At 35.6% G+C, this 20,318-nt stretch overlaps 3 protein-coding genes and 1 non-coding gene across 4 annotated transcripts; 3 read left to right on the top strand and 1 right to left on the bottom strand.

The window, feature by feature from the left end:
• Nucleotides 1–4,580: 4,580 nt before the first annotated feature.
• LOC127794863 (sedoheptulose-1,7-bisphosphatase, chloroplastic-like) lies at nt 4,581–7,684 on the top strand. Its single transcript, XM_052326131.1, has 8 exons — nt 4,581–4,816; nt 5,446–5,565; nt 5,660–5,845; nt 6,211–6,292; nt 6,412–6,633; nt 6,829–6,929; nt 7,067–7,138; nt 7,247–7,684. The coding sequence occupies exons 1-8, from the start codon at nt 4,709–4,711 to the stop codon at nt 7,526–7,528; spliced, it is 1,173 nt and encodes a 390-aa protein (XP_052182091.1). The 5' UTR covers nt 4,581–4,708; the 3' UTR covers nt 7,529–7,684.
• An 82-nt stretch (nt 7,685–7,766) lies between these two features.
• Nucleotides 7,767–8,667, top strand: LOC127794872 (uncharacterized). Its single transcript, XM_052326141.1, has 2 exons — nt 7,767–7,915; nt 8,007–8,667. The coding sequence occupies exons 1-2, from the start codon at nt 7,907–7,909 to the stop codon at nt 8,496–8,498; spliced, it is 501 nt and encodes a 166-aa protein (XP_052182101.1). The 5' UTR covers nt 7,767–7,906; the 3' UTR covers nt 8,499–8,667.
• A 5,435-nt stretch (nt 8,668–14,102) lies between these two features.
• On the top strand, nt 14,103–18,520 carry LOC127797211 (laccase-4-like). The gene is made up of 6 exons (XM_052329920.1): nt 14,103–14,262; nt 14,864–15,015; nt 15,543–15,787; nt 15,869–15,997; nt 16,811–17,728; nt 17,927–18,520. Exons 1-6 carry the CDS (start codon nt 14,173–14,175, stop codon nt 18,055–18,057), a joined length of 1,665 nt encoding a protein of 554 aa, XP_052185880.1. The 5' UTR covers nt 14,103–14,172; the 3' UTR covers nt 18,058–18,520.
• A 114-nt stretch (nt 18,521–18,634) lies between these two features.
• On the bottom strand, nt 18,635–18,707 carry TRNAR-CCU (transfer RNA arginine (anticodon CCU)). The gene has a single exon. It is a non-coding gene; the product is annotated as a tRNA-Arg (tRNA).
• Nucleotides 18,708–20,318: the final 1,611 nt, after the last annotated feature.

Here is a 20,318-nt window from a genome sequence, read left to right on the forward strand (position 1 = left end):
ATAACCCTGTCCTAATAAACATGCTACTGATAATAGATTACACCGGACTCCAGGAGCATACATAACGTCCTTCAGGAGTAGAATCTTGCCATTCTTCATCTTGAGCTGGAACGAACCAACTCCAAGAACTTCTTCTTGTGTGCCATTCCCAAGCGTGACGTACTGAGTTCCCGCTGGCACCCGGTGGTAATCCACAAACCCTTTTTTCTCAACACTTATGTGTCGTGTTGCTCCTGTATCCACAATCCACTCAGGACGTGAGTATGCAACTAATGCATGTGAGCAAACATGAATCAAAGGGGAATAAGAAGAGAAATATACCTTCTTCTGCTCTGGACAATCCCGAGCGAAGTGACCTTTCTTCTTACAATTATAGCATTTCAATTTTGGACAGGTCTTTCTTTCCACGTGTCCCTCTTTTGGCCTTCTTATTCTTGCCAACATTAGGTGCAGGCCCTGATGCCTTCGATCCTTGTCTCTTGCGTTTGGGCCTGAAGCCCTCACGTCTGTCGACTTTGGCTACAAAAGCCGCCTCACGGTTCGCTTCAACGCGCTCCGCCTCAAGCTCCAAGTGACGTGAAATATCATCAAAAGTTTTGATATTTTCACTGTGTGTCATAAGGAGCTTCATCTGAGACCACTCAGGGTCAGGCAAGGATCTGATCACCCCTAGGAGTTGCTGCTCATCAGTAAGCGCTATTCCCGCACTCTGAAGATCTCTGATAAGTGAACCCATCACTCTCAAATGCTCAGCCATGCTGTGCCTCGGGTCTTTGACATACTGTTGAAATTTTAATTGCAAAGCACGAAGCTTTGTCGCAGATGTCTGACCAAAAGTGATCTTCAACTTTTGCCACATTTCCATGGCAGTCTGGCAAGACTCAAACTGGCCCATGAGATCGGCCCGCATGCTAACAAGCATCGCAAGACGAGCATAATGGTCCCTCTCAAGCCATTTGTCATAGGCCCGCTGTGTCGCCAAGGAAATATTTTCCCCTTGCGGCACGGGATGTGAAGTCTCCAATACGTCCCATACTTTCTCCATCTGAAGTAGATACTGAATCTGCTTCTCCCATGTGGAGTAGTTGGACCCATCCAACTTATCTATCTTGGTCATGCTTCCAGCAACTGAACTGGTGGCCATTGATCACTGAATCAGGGATAACAAAAGACATTCAATGCACATGTTCAAAGCAAACAATTAAATCAAACATTTAGCTATGCACTTCGGGATCAACAGATCGTCAGGCTTCAAAGTCATCACCCTTAATGCACAACTAATATGTTATGATTCAATTGTTTATGTAGAACTAATCCACAATATCCAATAATATATTAGGTCCCACACAAGGCCCAAATCGGTACTAAACCGAAATTAATTATCAATAAGCAAATAAAACTAAATATTTGCAGACAATAGATAATTAATGAAGTTAGCAAAATGCCACATCACATCTATTTATAATTTTAGACTTAAAATTAAACTCATTAATTTATGGTCTAAAAGAATAAATTAAACAAATATCATGACAATATTAAAACACAAAATAAAAGTCATGAAAACAATTTTTTTTTTTAATTCAAAAATGGATTTATTATTTAATTTATAATTTTAAGCACAAAATTAAACTAATTAATTCATGGCCCAAAACTATAATGTAAATAATTAAATAAAAAACCCAACATCATGGCCCAATACAAAATTAAGCCCAACTAATCTTAAATTAAAAAAAACATACCCAATTTAATTAAAACAAATGGCCAAGCCCAAAGCCCAATTTGAACAAATCAATTGGCCAGCTTTAGATCCACTCATGGATCTGCCTATGGATCGGGTCTGACCCAATTCGGATTTGACCCAGCACAAAATGGGTCAAGTCTTCTTCTTCCTGCACATAGGGTTTGCTGGGCTCCTTGAACCAGCGCCGCCTTCTCTTCCTTGCTTCGCCGTCGACCGCCTCTCCATCCTCTTCGCCTCTCATCGCTGCCGGCCACTTCTTCTCTTTCTTCTCCCCTCATCGCCATCTCCAATGGCAACCACAGAGGTTGCCATTTAACAGCAAGAAGAGGCCGCAACCATGGCAAACCGTCGGCCATGGCTATGGTAAAATCGATCGGCCCACGGCTGAGAGGAAAGCATCCACAGCGAGAAGAAACGCCTGAAGCGATTGGACACAGCGAACCCACGATGATGCAATCGACCCATCCCATGTCAAGCACCAAGCTTGAAGCGTCGGCCATGGCAGAAAAGAGAAGGTCTCGGCCATGGCCGATTTCAGCCTCCAGCGACGGATCTCCCACTGGTCGCGACATACGCGACCGCTAGAGATGGCTTCAGCCATCGCGAGGACGATCCTCGCTTCAAACCTTTGTCTTCGATACCACAGCATTGCCCACGAACCGCGACATACGCAGTCGTTCATCATTCTGGAGTTTTCATAGAAAACCCATGGAGAAGACCCACGAACAGCAAACCCAGCAGCTGTGACAAACACGGCTGCTTGCGATGATGCCTCATCCATCGAGAGGCTGACCGAGGAGCAGTAAGCCGAACAGCCATGACGAACATGGCCGCCAGCGACTCCCTCTGTCACGTCTGGATCGCAGTGGGCAGACAATTTTTTTTTTTTATCGCAAAAAAATTAATTACGAGTTACCAATTAAACATACTTAATCGAAGCATCCAAAGAAACTGAATTATTTCACACAGAAAAAGATCACGAGTTACCAAAACTGTGATTGTCAACCACAACGGTGTAGGCAAATAAACAATGGCTCTGATAACACTGTAATGCTTTTAAAGTAATAAAAGCGGTATGTAAAATACCTGGATCGCAGCGGAATGATTGAAACTGATTTGCCTAACAACCTCCGTGGAAGAAAACTATAAAAACTTCCTTATACGTCCACCCCTTGTTCGTCCAAGACTCGAATGATGATGCCGAAGACAGTATATGAGCGATCAGAAACTAATTCTGATTGTCGTTTTTTTCCATTAGGCTTTATGTCTATTTATAGGTATCACACAGATAAAGATAGACACGTAGGAATTTGAATCTAATTCAAATTCCAATTACTTATCCCATCATATATATTGTTAAAATTCAAATGTTAATGAATTTGAATTTGTTTCAAATTCATAACATTTATCTTATCATTAGGAACTTATCCCAATGTAACCGCAATTCTAACAGGGATGATCGCCCTTACGCGGTTCTCGTCATTTGTGTCCTTAATTTTGACAGAGAAAGTGAATAGCAGATGGAGACTTTGTCTTATTACGCAGGATAATAAATCGAAATTATGACCTAATAGTGCGAATCTCAACTTATCGTGATTCAATTACTTGACCTCTGGGGATTCAATGTGCTGGAGAACTAATATGTGTCACTCTTTATTATCTAGAAATGACGAAGTAGTAAAAACTTTATAAAGGAGATATGTTGTTTGGGCTAAATTTATATTTTTGTTTTTGTATTTTTATATTTTTTTTTATGTGTCTACTTGAATATTTCATTATTTTGATTACACTCATGTATATATATTTTTTAATCAATTTAATTTCTATAGTTTAAACTTTTTTTTCGTATAGGAACTCAAACTTTTCTTTGTCTCGATTACACTATTATACCTGTATTTTTTAGTTAATTTAACATTTATATTTTGATATGTAAAAAAAAGATTAAATTAATTAATCTTACTTTATTTTTTTTTACATTAAAATATAAGAGTTAAATTGACTCAAATATATAAATATAAGGGTATAATTGAAATAACAAAAAAATTGAGTTATCACAAAAAAAAATTATAAGAATTAAATTGAATAAAAAATATAAATTCTTAAATATAATTAAAATAAAAAAAATTCAAATGACTATACTAGAACAAAAATATGAGTTTCACAGACATAGTGTTAAGGGACCCATGTGTGGCGACCCAAGTGCAGTAGCATACCTACATGTAAGGGAGTGCAATCCAGTAACCGATTAAATTGAGTTGATAAGCAAAATTGAACCAAATGGATCAATTAATTTAAAAAATTGAAATAACTTATAGCTGAAAAAATTAAACCCCAATCATATAAATTGAAAAGAACTGATTAAATCAAAGAAACATAAAGAAAAATAAAGAAAATCAAAATAATTAATAGAAAACATACAAAATTAAAGAAAATAACATCGTTTTATAAATATCAAAACAAAATCGTTTTAAAGTTTAATCAGTTCGATTAGTTCGGTTCTTCGAACTAAAAATCAAATTTTTGAAAAAGAATAATCGAACTGAAGTGATGTAAAAAAAAAAAAAAACAAATCAAACTTATAAATTCAATTAGTTTAATTCAATTAATTCAGATAAATTGAAGTTTTACCCTCCCCTGCTTACATGTAAGATTGCTTGAGAAAATAACGGCGGGCATCCCTTTGTGTAATATATGAATGCACGAAGGAGCTATATATGGTAGGGCGACTAACCATATCTTCGGATTACAGAACACACCTGAGCCACATAAATTGAACGATGGAAACAAGCCTCACCCGGTAGCCATCTTAAGGGCCAGTAGACAACCCACAGCCACGTGGCAGGAACCCATTAACTGATCCGCCATGCCTGTCGCCTCATTCGAAGTCTTAGAAGAGCCAAGAGCGAAGCAAAAGCTCCTTCAAGTTCAAGCTCTCTGATTCAACTTCCTTTTGCAAACTTAACGAGCATGGAGACTAGCATCACGTGCTGCGCACGGGGCGCTTTCCTTCCTACTGTTTCTTCCCAACATTCCACTGCAGCTGCTCTAGTTTCTCGATCCTTCAGTTACTCAAAGGTACAGTTTAATGTCTCTCTGCCTTTGCATTTGTTCTGCTCCTAATACTTGAACTTGTACCTTTTATTGCACTCTAGAACACAACAAACTAAATATGTTGAGCCTTAATCGCATTATCTGGGATGGTCTAGCTCGCTAGTCATTTATATCTCTCATTGTGAGTCAAGATAATGTTGTAAAGATATAACGGGGATTCGCTTGTTAAATTTTAAATTGTTATTGAAATTTGGTACAAAAATGTCATTAATATTTAATTTATAATCAACACGTTACTAAATTTCAAATATATAATTTCATAACTATCGTCAATTACCATTAATGAGATTAACGAGATATTGGCATGGATAATAATGTAAAAGACTAAATAATACAAATAATCACTAAATTTTATATAAAAATACAAAATTATCCTTGAATTTTACATTAAAGTACGTAAATATTAACATTTCATTAGTCTTTTTTATTGACGTTTGACTATAGTTATAGAATTATATATTAAATTAAAGTTGAGTGACTTTTTAGTTTCAAATTAAAATTTTATAACTTTTTATATCTTAATACAAAATTTAGTAAAGCGACAATTTATGCTATTTAGCCAACTGATACTCATACTTGGAATGCATTTGCAGGGTTTGAGATTAAGCTCGTTTTATGGGGAGTCATTGAGAATCATGCCCAAGGCATCATTGAAGTCGTCAAAGACAAGGAATTCTTCTCTTATAACCAGATGTGAGATTGGGGATAGCCTTGTAAGTGGCACTTCCATTTTGGCGCTCACAATGGTTTGAATGTGAATGGGAAAACTATGGAGAGGATTTCATGAAAATGGGTTTGTAATTGCAGGAAGAGTTTCTAGCAAAAGCGACGCCGGATAAGGGACTGATTGCACTGATGATGTCCATGGGCGAAGCTCTTAGAACCATTGCCTTCAAAGTGAGAACTGCTTCTTGTGGAGGAACAGCCTGTGTCAACTCTTTCGGAGATGAGCAGCTTGCAGTTGATTTGCTTGCCAACAAGCTCCTATTCGAGGTTAGACCTTTTCTTACCTAAGCAGCTAAGCAATTAATCAAACAAGTTTATAATTGGATTTTAGGGATTTGAACAGTTTGAATGAACTTTTAGTTGTTCTCTACAACTTCTCCAAGGAGGGTTGGCCTTACAAGTATCCGAACCAGCAATGGTACTTCAAAATTTGGAACTTATAACCCTAATGCTGATTTGCTCAATGCAAATTTAGTTTCACTCAAACACTCTGATTTTAAGTAAAATCATTTGATGGTCAATGCAGGGTCTTATTTGGCTAGAAACCCTTATTGAATATTCAGCATTTGTGCTAAAGTTCATTTATAACAGCCTCTCTAAACTGTAAATTTTGTCTGCCTATTGATGCTTAGGCGTTGACGTACTCCCATGTTTGTAAATATGCTTGCTCTGAGGAAGTCCCTGAACTCCAAGACATGGGAGGTCCAGCTCAAGGTTTGCAATTACTATGCCCCTTTAGAGAGCTGAATCAATTCAGATGATAATCATCATTTGAGAATCACAAGAATAACCGTGTCAATTCTTGATCCTTTTGGCTTCTGAAAAATGAACAGGTGGATTCAGTGTTGCTTTTGATCCCTTGGATGGCTCTAGCATCGTGGACACGAATTTCACAGTCGGTACCATCTTTGGGGTGTGGCCTGGAGATAAATTAACAGGTGTAACAGGTAGAGATCAAGTTGCTGCAGCCATGGGGATTTTTGGACCTCGAACTACTTATGTTCTCGCTCTTAAGGACATCCCGGGCACCCATGAATTCCTCCTCCTTGATGAAGGTCTGCTTTGCTTTCAACAATATCATCAATTTCTATTGAGCAGCTACTTGATGATACTAATTTTTCTATCTGTCAGTATGAGATTAATGTCCTTTTGAAAGGCATTCAATTTGTGGGAAATAACATTCTATAGCTGTAGTTTTCCAAAATATTTCTCTTATTGTTCTCTCTGGACAACTTTCGCGATGTGGTCAGGAAAATGGCTGCATGTCAAAGACACAACAGAGATTGGCGAGGGAAAGATGTTCTCTCCAGGAAATTTGAGAGCCACATTCGACAACCCTGACTATGATAAGGTTTAATCTTCTTTATAAACTTGTAACATGAAAGTTTCGATCTGTTTTCTCTTTTCAAATGTTCGAGCTGTTGACACATTCTGGGATTCGACTGATAAACCAAGACCTTTTGAACTTCTAACTTGCACATATGACAGCTAATCAACTTCTACGTAAGAGAGAAATACACATTGCGGTACACTGGAGGAATGGTGCCGGATGTAAATCAGGTCATTTACAACTTCGATTTACAGTTTCTTAGGAGATCAACTATGAGTAGGGTTAGTTGCACTAAAGCTGCCATTCATGTTCTTCTTCATTGTATATGTCTTGTTCAGATCATTGTGAAAGAGAAAGGCATATTCACAAATGTGACATCCCCATCTGCCAAAGCCAAGCTCAGGCTGCTCTTTGAGGTGGCTCCTTTGGGATTCTTGATTGAGAAAGCTGGGGGATACAGCAGCGATGGGAAACAATCCGTGCTGGACAAGGTGATTGAAAATATTGATGAAAGGACTCAAGTAGCCTATGGGTCCAAGAATGAGATTATCCGATTTGAAGAAACACTATATGGCTCCTCCAGGCTGAAGGCTGGCATGCCGGTTGGAGCTGCTGCTTAAAGCTAAGCTGCCTCGGTTACATGTCTTCTCTTTCTTCAACAAACGAAATTAAGGTGGTTCCATTAGGAATTTGTATGATAGTTTCAAGGTGTATTTGGATTATCAACAATTCACAAGATTCAATTAAGCAAACAAGTTTTACTTGATTGGCATTTCTATTTCTGGTAACTATCTTACCACATATTCATCTTGTTGTGGTCTCTGCATATTGTAAATACCTAAGATGTTAGGCCTCGGAGTATCCCCTTGTAAGGCCCCACCCCCTTGTCTTACTTAGGAACTTGAGGAAAAAAGAAAAGAAGAAACAAAACAGTCTCATTTATATTCTGGAGGACACTGTTTCTTCAGAAGAAGTGCTATCAGCACCCATAGGAGGAGATGAACATGGTAAGCATCTCTAATTATAGGTTTGCTTTGTCCCCTCTGTTCAATCTATGACATATTAATCTTCTTCTACTTGCTATTCCTTCTTCTGCAGGCCTTTGATCAGGGAAACAAGAAATGGCGAGGATCGGTTGGAGGCATCGTGGAAGCACCCATAGACCAAGTCTGGGAGACGGTCTCTCAAACCGACCAGTTACCAGAATGGATGCCAATGGTTGAAAGGTGCACCAAGCTAGCCGGGGAAGAGGGCAAGCCGGGCTATGTTAGGCTGGTTTCCGGCTTCATGTACCCCCAAGACGATGGAGATAGGTCATGGGTCAAGGAGAGGCTGGTCTGCATGGACCCTTCTTCACATAGTTATGTTTACAGAATGGAAGGAAGCAATGTGGGCTTAGATGGCTCTGTAAATTCACTGAAGCTTATAGGTTATGGCGATGATTCAACTCTGGTTGACTGGAAGTTTGAAATAGATCCTGTTGAAGGTGCATCCGAGGACAGCATAATCGATTATCTTGGTTTTCTCTATAAATCTTGTATCAATAGGATTGAGGGTGCCATACAACCTTCAGCCAGAAGGGTTGAGTAACAAGGCTAGCTAGCTGCATTTTAATGTAAATAAGGCTCTTCACATCGACATATCTTTCTTGTCACAAATTATGCATAGAAATTACTGAAGAATAACATTTTGTGCAGAAATGCAGCTGGAATTATGGGATTTACAAATTAAAAAACATTTCAGTTATAAAGTACCATTGTCACATTGTTCTTTTCATAATTGGGTGTTGGCTATGTAAAGTTTCAAAAATACCCTTCTTTCAAATTTTATAAATGTGACATATATCCTTAAATATTTAGATCAAGGTTTGACACTAATTAAGATAAAAGACTCAATTCAAATAATTAATTAGATTTATTTTAATCCCTACCTCAATCTCCATTGATCTAGATGGACTTATGACTTGAGATTTGACTATTCATATGACATGATCACGACTTTTTCCTGCCGCACAATATGTTTACACAAAAATATAAATTTTAAGAGGATTTTGGCTCTAAAATCATAAAAATACACCATTTAATGAAATATTCCCGCCCGGGGGGGGGGGGGTGTTGAGGATTTTGGTGGCTATACAAATTACAAAAATACTGCTCTTTGAAAATTTATAAAGGTGACATGTGTCCATAAATATTTATATTGGAATTTAGGTGTTGATGAGAATAAAAGAAAGATTCAGCCCAAATAATTGGAATGCGATTTTGTTAACCCCCTTTAATGGGGTGAACGTAACCCCTGTCAACGGGGTGAACGTAACCCCTGTCAACGGGGTTAAAAAAATAACCCTTTAACTGAAAAAATATTGAAAAATTGTTTCAAAAAAATTAATTATGTTTAAAAAAAAAATATTTTTAGAATTTAATTGAAAATGTGACAGGATCAAAATTAGATGAATTAGAACTTATAAAAAAAATGACAGACTTATAAAAATAATTGATAGGATTAAAATTGAGTCAAAACTGGAAAGTGACTGTTTTCAACAATTAATTTGTTTGAGTGGCTGAAAACGATTTTTTTCTAAAACATGACTAAAAATAATTTTTTTTTTAAAACATAATTATTTTTTTAACCCCTATTAACAGGGTTACGTTCACCCCGTTAAAGGGGGTGAACAAAATGTGCATTTTGTTCACCCCCTTTAACGGGGGTGAACGTAACCCCGTTAGTGGGGGTTAAAAAAATAATCTCTTTATGTTTATGCTGGAAATTGTAAAAATTAATCATGTTTTAAAAAAAAATTATTTTTAGAACTTAACTGAAAATGTGTCAGGATCAAAATTTGATGGATTAGAACTTATAAAAAAATGACAGCTTTACAAAAATAATTGACAGTTAAAATTGAGTCAAAACTGAAAAGTGGCTGTTTTCAGCAATTAGTTTGTTTGAGTGGCTGAAAATGATTTTTTTTAGAAAAGTGACTAAAAACAATTTTTTTTTTGAAACATGATTAGTTTTTACAATTTTTAAGAATAAAATATTATTTTTTTAAAAAACGATTATCTTTTTAACCCCCACCGACGGGTTCCATTCGCCCCGACGAACAAAATCACACTCAAACAAAATCGCACTCAAATAATTGGATCTGCCTTCATCTCAGTTCCAACCTCCATTGGTCTACGTTGGCATATAAGTTGGGATTTGACCCTACACATAGTACGTTAGTGGCCTTCTCTTGAGTGCGATTTTGTTCACCCCCTTTAACGGGGTGAACATCACCCTCACAAAAATTGTGAGGGTGAAAAAGCAACGGAACGGCAATCAATTTTTGTGAGGGTGATGTTCACCCCGTTAAAGGGGTGAACAAAATCGCACTCCCTCTCTTGCCTCACAATATATTTACATAAAAGCCCAAATTCCAAAAGAGGTGCATCATTTATTGCATATAATTACTTTATTTCATCTTTACCATCAAAACTGACTTGATTGACCGGAAAATATACTGTGAAATTGAATTTTACTTTTACAGATTGGGTGAGTTTTAGACAATCGAAGACAACTACTCAACACGCTCGACTTTAAACAAAATTAATAATTATCGACTCCAACCATCATCAATTATGTAAACGAAGGAAGAACGTTGATTTAGATGGGAGTGTAAATCAATGAAGCTTGTGGATATTATGTGATGAACATTGCTTGCTTAGTTGGACCCATATGTTGCATAAAGGTGAACCTGCCGCATTGCCTCACCATATATGACCAGACATAACATGCCGATGCTGGTGGGGGCACAGGCATGCTTTTGGGCAATAGAATGTCACTAGCTGTGAACTTGAAAGGTTATTATTTAGGCCATGCTAAGTACATAGTGCTAAGTAACCCAAATAAACACATTGATTGAAATTTAGTGGGCTTCCAAAGGCAGCTAGGGTGCAGTAAATATTAATTGAGTTTTAATAAATTTAAGATTTATTAGACCAATTAAAATATGACACCTAAACTATCACATGGGTAAGTTTAGAAACTCACTGAGTTTTCTAATTATTATCTGACATTTAAATCTATCTTATTTTAGGAATGTCAAATTAAGTACAGTGAGTTTTCTAAAATTTGAAACAATTTTTTTTTTTTTTTTTTTGCTGTAACTGAAAATATATAAAATAGAGAAAGAAAGACTGTATATAGGCAATGTTGGGACATATCCCAAGCACAATACAAACAAATAGAAAAAAAAATATTAACTCATAATGTGGCACAGAAAATTAAGCCTTCACAACATAGAGGTTCATATTGTAGCACTTAAAAGGACTCTACTGAAGAGACTAGGGAAATATAAACTAAATCCAACATTTGAAGAGACTGGAAAAATTAGAGAGTGAAAAGGCGGTTCTAAACCATATTTTGAATCAGATGTGTCATCTAAGACTATGCACGTTTTTGTCTACGAAAGCACTTATTGTTGCGTTCACGCTATTAACTATCTGCCACGAACTCTTACTTTTCGATCCATTAGAAGCCGACAACACTCTTTGATTCCGTTGTTGCCAAGGCCAAGTGAATTTGGCAAAAATATTGGTGGTTCTTTCTTTTGAATTAGCAAACTAAAATTCACATGGCAGATTCCATAATTGAGTGGGATTAGTTAAGGCTTAGACTTAGTCGGCGGGGACCGGCAGGGAGAGTGGCGCCATGGTGAAGCTGATGGCCGAGCAAATGAGGTGAAATGTTACAGAACCGTACCAAAACACGCACGAGTTTGAAGACCATGAGGTATATTGAAAGCAGCGAAGACCAGAGAGAGAGAAGTGGCTAGCTAGGCCTGTTGTGGAGCCATCAGAGAAAAGAATATCCCAACTTAACTTGTCCAATTCCTCATTGACATTTCATCGAGTACATTGTGGACGTCTACCTACCCCCATTTCCCCATCCCTTCTTTCTCCACGCCCCCGTCCTTTCTGCAAGTGTCACATTTCTAGCTACAATGCTCCTTCACCATCAAAGTAGTGGTTTAGTGGTTGCATAATATCTCATAATTATTTATTAAGTTTAAGGGATGAAAAAAACGAATGATAGAGTTCATTTAGGCAAGATCAACACTCTAAAAAATCTCAGATCAACAGCATAATATTTTACTAGAATAATGTCGTAGTCCTTATATTCCATTACTTCAAAATAATTAATCATTAAATTTGGTCAAAATGATCATTTCCATATCTTTCTTATTTTCCATGATTTTAATACAAAATTACGGGTTAGTTGGCTACCTAAATTATATATTAAAATAAAGCATAGATGAATCCTTAAGCAACTACACGTTAATTGTGCAGTATATATGATTTAATTAAGTAGAACTTATATAGTAGCATTAATTAATGGTACCCATTAATGAAAGAGTCCTTATTATGAAAAATCAATGATACCAAAGAAAATAATTGACCAACATAAAATTCATTTAGTTTGATCATAGCATGCGGTCTATGTTTATGGGGATAGAGAAATTTAACAATCATCAAATTTTATAAAATAAAATAACAACAAAATATAATGTTCAACTTAATCTGCGTTTATTAGAAATGTTAGGCCTCGAGTTTCGAACCGTGACTCACCTCTTCGTTTGCTTAACCCAAAAATATGTCGAGACATAAGTTTTCGAAAAGACAAAATGATCTTAACAGAAGATTGTGCATTAATCGGAACCCCTCAAATTTCCCATACCAAAAAAAATTAATCACTAAATTTGGTCAAAACTATCATTAATTTCCATATCCTTCTCATGATGATTTGAGTGTATATATATATGTATGTATATCAATTGTAATGGAATAGTATTCTTTAATTGATGAAAAAAACAGATGTTATTTTCCATGATTTTTAATACGAAATTAAGGTTAGTTGGCTACCTAACTAGTTGATCTATTAAAACAAAGCATTGATAAATCCTTAAGCAACTACACATTAATTGTGCAGTGTATATGATTTAATTTAAGTAGAACATATACAATAGCATCAATGGTACCCATTAATGAAAGAGTCATTATTGTGAAAAATGAACTATGCAAAATAAAATAATCATAAAATTTATTTAGTTCCATCGTAACATGTGATTTATGTTTATGGAGAGAGACAAATAATGTTATTATACAATGGGTCTCCAACACATCCAATTACTCGATCTCTTTATCATGAAAAAAAAATTGTCTAATAGAAACATTATATATATATCTGTCCGAATTTTTCTCAAATCTCGCTACCATCAGAGCTCCTAAAAAAATTCACATTTGGATTTTCTCTCAAATTATCAGGTCGAGTTAAAATTTGATAACAAATTTAAATGGCCAAACCTATATTTTTATTCTTGTATGTTCATGTTTTTTTGTCTGCCCATTGAAATTTTTTGTTATTTTAATTAATTACACTATTGATTCTATATTTTTTAGTCAATTTAACTCTTGTACTTTGATTTTTTTCGTGTGATAATTTAAATTTTTTGTTGTTTCGATTACACTTATGTACTTGCATTTTAAAGTTAATTTAACCTCTATATGTCATGTTAAAAAAAAAATTACAATGAAATGAGTCAATTTAAATTTTTTTTTTTTTACACTTCAAAGTACATGAATATAATTAAAACAACGAAAAGTTCAGGTTGTCACATAAAAAAAATGTCAAAGTATAGAAGTTAAATTGAATCGAAAATGCATGTACATTAATGGTGTAATTGAAACAATCAAAAGTTTAAATTGACACACTACAAAAATATAGATTTGGCGAATTTAAATTTAAAAATCAAGACATAATTCAATGGTACTTATAATTTAAAATGTGCACACTAACATATGACTCAGCGTATATGAAATGAACATTACTTAAGCACAAAGTTTAGTCATAAATCTTCTTGCTGCGATCTTCTTCATCTTCTAGCTAGAGAGAGAGAGAGAGATAGATGCAGCTGAGATGTTGGTTTCAGGGTTCCAGTCAACTGAGAGAGGACAGAATTGCATGACATTAACGGTGGCTTTACTTGAAAATGTATACTTTGTGTAATAAGTAAGGAAGGTTTGGGAGATCGAGATGATCGGCAAATGGCTGGGTGGCTTTACTCACCTAACTGAGTAAAACGACTTGTCATCAAAATGCCCTCTCCTTTATAATCCTTGAGAGGTCGCTGCTTCCCCAGCTGTGTTTGCCATAAGAGAATAATCAATATACAGTCTGAGAGAGATATATATATATATATATAGAGAGAGAGAGAGAGAGAGAGAGAATGGCTTATCGGGTTGTGGCGGCGGTGTTGGTGGCAGCTTGGCTGTTTCCGGCATTGGCTGAGGGGGCCGTTCGCCATTACAAGTTCAGTGTAAGTATATTGTATATTCTTCTTCCATATTCTTTTAATTAATTAACAATGGCATGCATGGTAACCTGCGACGGATACACTTTAAGCAATGGCATGTTGGTTGGCAGCAAGCACTTAGTATGAAACTTTTTATCTCTTGCTACATTCTTGGACAGTCAAATTAACACTCGGTATTTTGACAGTGAGCAAAAAGACAAGAGTAGCGTGTAAGACCGAATGTACCTCATCCCACCTATCCTATTGAGAAAATTAGTGCTTATATATATATATATATATATAGTTCAATCCGAGTTAACTAGTCCAAACATGATTCTTACGTACTGAGACCTTTACAATGTGATCTCTGGGTATGATCTCAGGTGATACTCAATTCGTGATTTTTAAACTGTTATGATGACCATTTCTCCTGATTATCAAGGAGAAAGTATATCTCACTTGACGCTTTCTTAATAAGTACAGATAGCACCTTAAGATTAAGAACTCCTCACCACTGCTATATGTCTTATTATTAGATGGTTCTGAAAAATCTATAAAAGGATTGATAATTAAGTCTGTTTATATATCTACGTATATATATGGTATGGCTGTTGTTTTTTATTAGGTGGTAATGAAGAACATGACAAGACTCTGCGCGACGAAGCCTATTGTCACTGTGAATGGGACGTTCCCGGGGCCTCCTCTCTATGCCAGAGAAGATGATACCGTCATCCTAAGGGTTGTCAATCATGTCCAATACAACGTTACTATCCATTGGTACGTACATATGTTATCCAATCCAACGCCCGCCCAATTATACTTCACTTAGTTAGCATTCGTCAAAATGAGCAAACTAAAGTAATATTAAAATAAAATTAAAATACTTTTCAGAGTAATATGAGAAATAGTCACTATAAAACTGAGAAATATTATAATATTTTTATATAGACGGTTGAGAATTAAATTTTTTTTATATGTTTGTTAAAACACATACGATAAGTATTGAGATAAAAAAAAATTATCAAAAATTTCTCTTATTATCAAAATAAATAAATAAAATAATATAAGTGGACATACAATTTTTTTTTTCTTATTTGTAAAATCCTATATAAATTGGAGAGAGGGGAGATTTGCTTATCGAACTTTTAACATATAAGAATTTATGTGACTTAGTTTTAATGTGTTGACAAATAAATTTAATAAATATAATAAAAAATATTTTTATTTATAATATTTTTTATATTTTATTTATTTCAATTCATATCATGATTATCAAATACCGTGAATCTGCGTTATATACGCAGGCACGGGGTAAAGCAGCTACGGACGGGATGGTCAGACGGGCCGGCGTACGTCACGCAGTGCCCAATCCAGCCGGGGCAAAGCTTCATCTACAATTTCACGCTCACCGGCCAGAGAGGAACCCTTCTTTGGCACGCCCACATCAGCTGGCTGAGGGCCACCGTTCACGGCGCCATTGTCATCTTGCCCAAGCTCGGCGTTCCCTATCCTTTCCCGAAGCCTCACAAGGATGTCATCATTGTTCTAGGTGATCTTCTTTGGCATGCCCATATCACCATTATTATGAATTAAGGACTGCAAATTAAATGCAAATTCATTGGTGTTGCAGGTGAATGGTGGAAATCGGACACTGAAGTGGTAATAAACCAAGCTATGCAGTCCGGGTTGGCACCAAATGTTTCGGATTCGCATACCATCAATGGCTACCCAGGACCTTTCCCCAACTGCACTTCTCAAGGTACTGAAATGCGCTACACACGTTGATACATATATGTATATATAGTCTTGTGCCACCGATACCCAAAAGCAGAGTTCAACTTAAAAATGAGGTAATTCGTTCATGAATATCTTAGTGTTCCGTCGGGATAAAAATTGATTTGTTAAGATAAATGAGTTGAATTTAAATTTAGTTTTAAAACTTGATTTGTAAACGAAACGAAATTGAACTCAATGAAATTTAATTCTTTAAAATTCGCAAATATATTTGATTAGAGATTCATGAATACTAATAAAATCAATTAAAGACTTATAAACATACTTAATTAGAAGTTCACAAATAAAATGTAATCTATCTCGTTTATAAATATTTTAATATATTTATTAATAATTTATAAATATATTATTTAATATAAAATTATTAAATTTTAAATTATTATAATAATATAATTAATCATTTAACATAATATAATATACGAATATATAATAAAGTAAAATAATAAATTAAATTTAAGTAAAATAATATGTTCTAAGAGGCTCAAATTTCACATGAATTGAGCTTGAGCTTAAAAATTGGCCTGTAAGTTAAAAGATGAACTCAACAAAACTCATATTTGGTTTTATTAAATTAAATCTTAGCTAAATAATATTAATTGTTTTGTTTATAAAATCAAATAAATTAACTTCAATAGATTCGGTTCCATTAGTGCATTAAATTAAAAAAAAAAAACATTTTGGGTTGTTTTGATTAATTTGGATAACTCCAATTAAATCTTTTTTGAAAAATATGTAATGAATTCTATTTAATAAGATTAAGGGTTTATACGTGGCACAGGATACACGTTACACGTGGAAGCCGGCAAAACCTACAAGTTGAGGATCATCAATGCTGCAGTCAATGACGAGCTCTTCTTCAAGATCGCCGGCCACAACCTGACCGTCGTCGAAGTGGACGCCAGCTACACCAAGCCCTTCACCACCGACACCATATTCATTGGCCCCGGACAGACCACCACCGCCATCCTCACCGCCGACCAGCCTGTCGGCAAGTACCTCATCGCCATCTCCCCTTTCATGGACACCGTGGTGGCCGTGGACAACTTCACCGCCAGCGGCTTCCTTCGCTACAAAGGCACTCACGCCTTCTCCGCCACCGCCCTCACCGCCATGCCTCCGCAAAACGCCACTCCGGTGACCAACACCTTCACCGAGTCCCTCCGCAGCCTCAACTCAAAACAATACCCGGCCGCCGTCCCCTTAACCGTCGATCATTCCCTCCTCTTCGCCATCGGTGTAGGAATCAACCCTTGCGCCACGTGTGTCAACGGCTCCCGAGCTGTGGCGGATATCAACAATGTCAGCTTTGTGTTGCCCACCACTGCTCTCCTCCAAGCACATTACTACAACATCAGTGGGATCTTCACCGATGATTTTCCGGGAAACCCTCCAATCCCTTATAATTATACTGGAAACACAACGACGAATTTTCAGACTACAAATGGGACGAAGGTTTACAGGTTGGCTTTTAATTCCACGGTTCAGGTTGTTCTCCAAGGCACTGCCCTTTTGGCTCCGGAAAGTCATCCGGTTCATCTTCATGGATACAATTTCTTCGTGGTTGGAAGGGGAGTTGGGAACTATGATCCACTGAAAGATCCCAAGAAATTTAATCTTGTTGATCCCAGTGAGAGGAATACAGTAAGTGTGCCAACTGGTGGATGGACTGCTATTAGATTCAGAGCTGACAACCCAGGTAAAGGTCATGAATCATGATTCATATTCTTCTTCTTCTTCTTCTTCTTCTTCTTCTTCTTCTTATAATTGATTAGTCACCAACTCTTCTGCCCTTAATTTTGGAAAACTCATCATGGTGTGATCGAACAATTAAACCCTAATCAACTTGGCATCGGACACTCGCTATGATTACATGCACGCTTGTTGTTCTGTGCAGGGGTGTGGTTTCTGCATTGCCATCTGGAAGTACACACGACATGGGGGCTAAAGATGGCATTTTTGGTTGACAATGGAAAAGAGCCGAACCAGTCTATTCTACCGCCTCCAAGTGACCTTCCACAGTGTTAGAGAAACCCAATTTAATTATTTGATTAATTAATGGCTAGCTTTTCCACTCACGAATCTCAATCTGTGGGCTCATTGTCATGAATATGGGTTTAATTACATCAGTAATTATATATGGAACATGGAGGTAAAGAAGAAAACAGAAAAGCAAACTGTGAATGCTTCGTCGTCGACAGACAGAGAACCCACAATAAATGGAGTGAGCAGAGAGCTAGAAGGCTGATGATGATTGCTTCTTGATTATTGCAGAGCTGGTCAAGCAGATTAAACTCAATAAACATGGGAAGAAGATCATGGATATCACTCTTAGTTAATCATGTTGCAGAATTAGTTCATTTAATTTGCTTATTTTAACTCTTGTGATCAATTGTGTTTGATTATTGATTGTACACCCACTCTGTGCTTGTGCTGGTGTTGAGCCACTTTCCGCAATCAAATCAGTTTTCGCTGCAAAAGTGTTAACTTGGCTTGAAAGCAAGAACGCTGGATTAGTTTGCTTTTGATATTATTGCTTACAAAAACATGAACTATATATAATTACATAATTATTAGTGCTAATTATGTCATATAAAAAGGGAAGCGCGCCAGGTAGGGGTCGAACCTACGACTTTCTGCTTAGGAAACAGACGCTCTATCCACTGAGCTACAGGCGCCCTTAATGCTGGGTATCATAATATAAAGTATATTTTGTTTTACATTGATTAAAAAATCTAAATTAAGATGGGTTTGGCAAAAGATGAGGGGATAGATAACATCGTAATTGAACTAAATTTGGCCGAGTTTCATTAGGGAAAAAGAAAACTTGAGCTTGAGTTTGTCATAAACTTTTAAGAAAATAGAGCAATAGTACAGAGAAGGCGGATTCATACATGAGTTGTCTGGGCCTCATAATTAAAAATAATTTTTAATGTAAAAAATAATAAATTTTATTAATAATCCAGTCAAACAAAAATTCTAGCTTATCCCAAAATTTGTAATATGTAATTTTATATTTCAAAAAAAAAATTTAGCCTCCCTTTACATAAATTTCTAGATTTGCCTCTGAGTGTAGGTGGATGGTAGAGGCTACAATAAAAGTAATAGGAAGGATGACAATTGCAAAAAGAAACAAGGAAGACGAACAAAGAAGGATGCGAGAATTGTGAAGAATGATAGTATCGATGGTGAGAATGACAAGAAGAAAGTGTCAACGACAAGGAAGATGGACGATGAAAGTGACATCATTGACAAGGGGGACGGATGATGGAGATGACTAAGACAACCTAGGGTTAGATATGTTAAACAAATCAACAAACAAACAAAAAAAAAGAGGAGATTCATGATTAAACTCGAACTAAGCTTAGAGATAAATATTTTTCATCTTTAATTTTGTCTTTTAAGATAGATTTTTTTTTTTAGAAATGAAAAATTTTCGTCTTTAAATTCATTTCTAATGCATATTTAATTAACGAATAATATTTTGAATAGGAACAAAAAAAATCTTCTTTATTCGAAAAATTAATATTAAAATAATAATAAAAATATTTATTTTGCGACTTTATTTACAAACTTATTCACAAGCAAATTCACAATTTTATTCATGAGTTAAATTTAGTCGAGACTTATCTTATTCAAACTCAGCTCATCTATAACACAAGTCGAACATGAACAAACTTTTACTGAGTCAATTGTCGAATTGCTCCCGAATGACTTGACTCATTTACAATTCTAATTCTAGGAACAAACTTAGATGGTGGCCTTTTTTCTTTTTTTAATTTTGTACTACTAATAATAATGAAATTATAATTAATTGAGCTATGGTTGAAATTATAATTAATTAATCCATACTCAAATGAATGTAATTTGTACATCCATTTTTTTCAAAAACATCATTTTGCATTGACTATTAGACTAAACAAAAACAACATCGAGAGCATTCAACAATTAATTTATTTTTTGCTATATTTAGGTGCCATTAAATGAATTAATAGTATAACTAATAAGTCTCAATGGTTGCATTGCATAGTTAATCTTTTTAATTTTAAACTCGAGATAACCTCACAATGAGTGATTAACTAACCCAAAAACAAAGAAAGATTAGACTGTTAAGAGAGAACTGTTGAAAAATATTTTTTTGTGGGTTATTATTAATTAAAATTATTTTATTTTATTAAAATTAAACTAATAATATGATCGATTATCTTTTAAGAAATAAGTAAGATAATTTTGCTGTTGGTTAATAGTGGTCAATCTAATTGTTATTGAGATGTGTAATAAAAGAATTA

Source organism: Diospyros lotus, chromosome 1 (genome assembly GCF_014633365.1).
Source record: "Diospyros lotus cultivar Yz01 chromosome 1, ASM1463336v1, whole genome shotgun sequence".
In the NCBI taxonomy this organism is placed as follows: domain Eukaryota; kingdom Viridiplantae; phylum Streptophyta; class Magnoliopsida; order Ericales; family Ebenaceae; genus Diospyros; species Diospyros lotus.

Excerpts from the sequence above, each read along its gene's own strand:
- LOC127794863 (XM_052326131.1), top strand. The coding sequence starts at position 4,709 with ATGGAGACTAGCATCACGTGCTGCGCACGGGGCGCTTTCCTTCCTACT. Across the intron at positions 4,817-5,445 it reads GATCCTTCAGTTACTCAAAG|GGTTTGAGATTAAGCTCGTT; the intron begins GTACAGTTTAAT and ends ATGCATTTGCAG. Across the intron at positions 5,566-5,659 it reads GTGAGATTGGGGATAGCCTT|GAAGAGTTTCTAGCAAAAGC; the intron begins GTAAGTGGCACT and ends TTGTAATTGCAG.
- LOC127797211 (XM_052329920.1), top strand. The coding sequence starts at position 14,173 with ATGGCTTATCGGGTTGTGGCGGCGGTGTTGGTGGCAGCTTGGCTGTTT. Across the intron at positions 14,263-14,863 it reads TTCGCCATTACAAGTTCAGT|GTGGTAATGAAGAACATGAC; the intron begins GTAAGTATATTG and ends GTTTTTTATTAG. Across the intron at positions 15,788-15,868 it reads GGATGTCATCATTGTTCTAG|GTGAATGGTGGAAATCGGAC; the intron begins GTGATCTTCTTT and ends TTGGTGTTGCAG.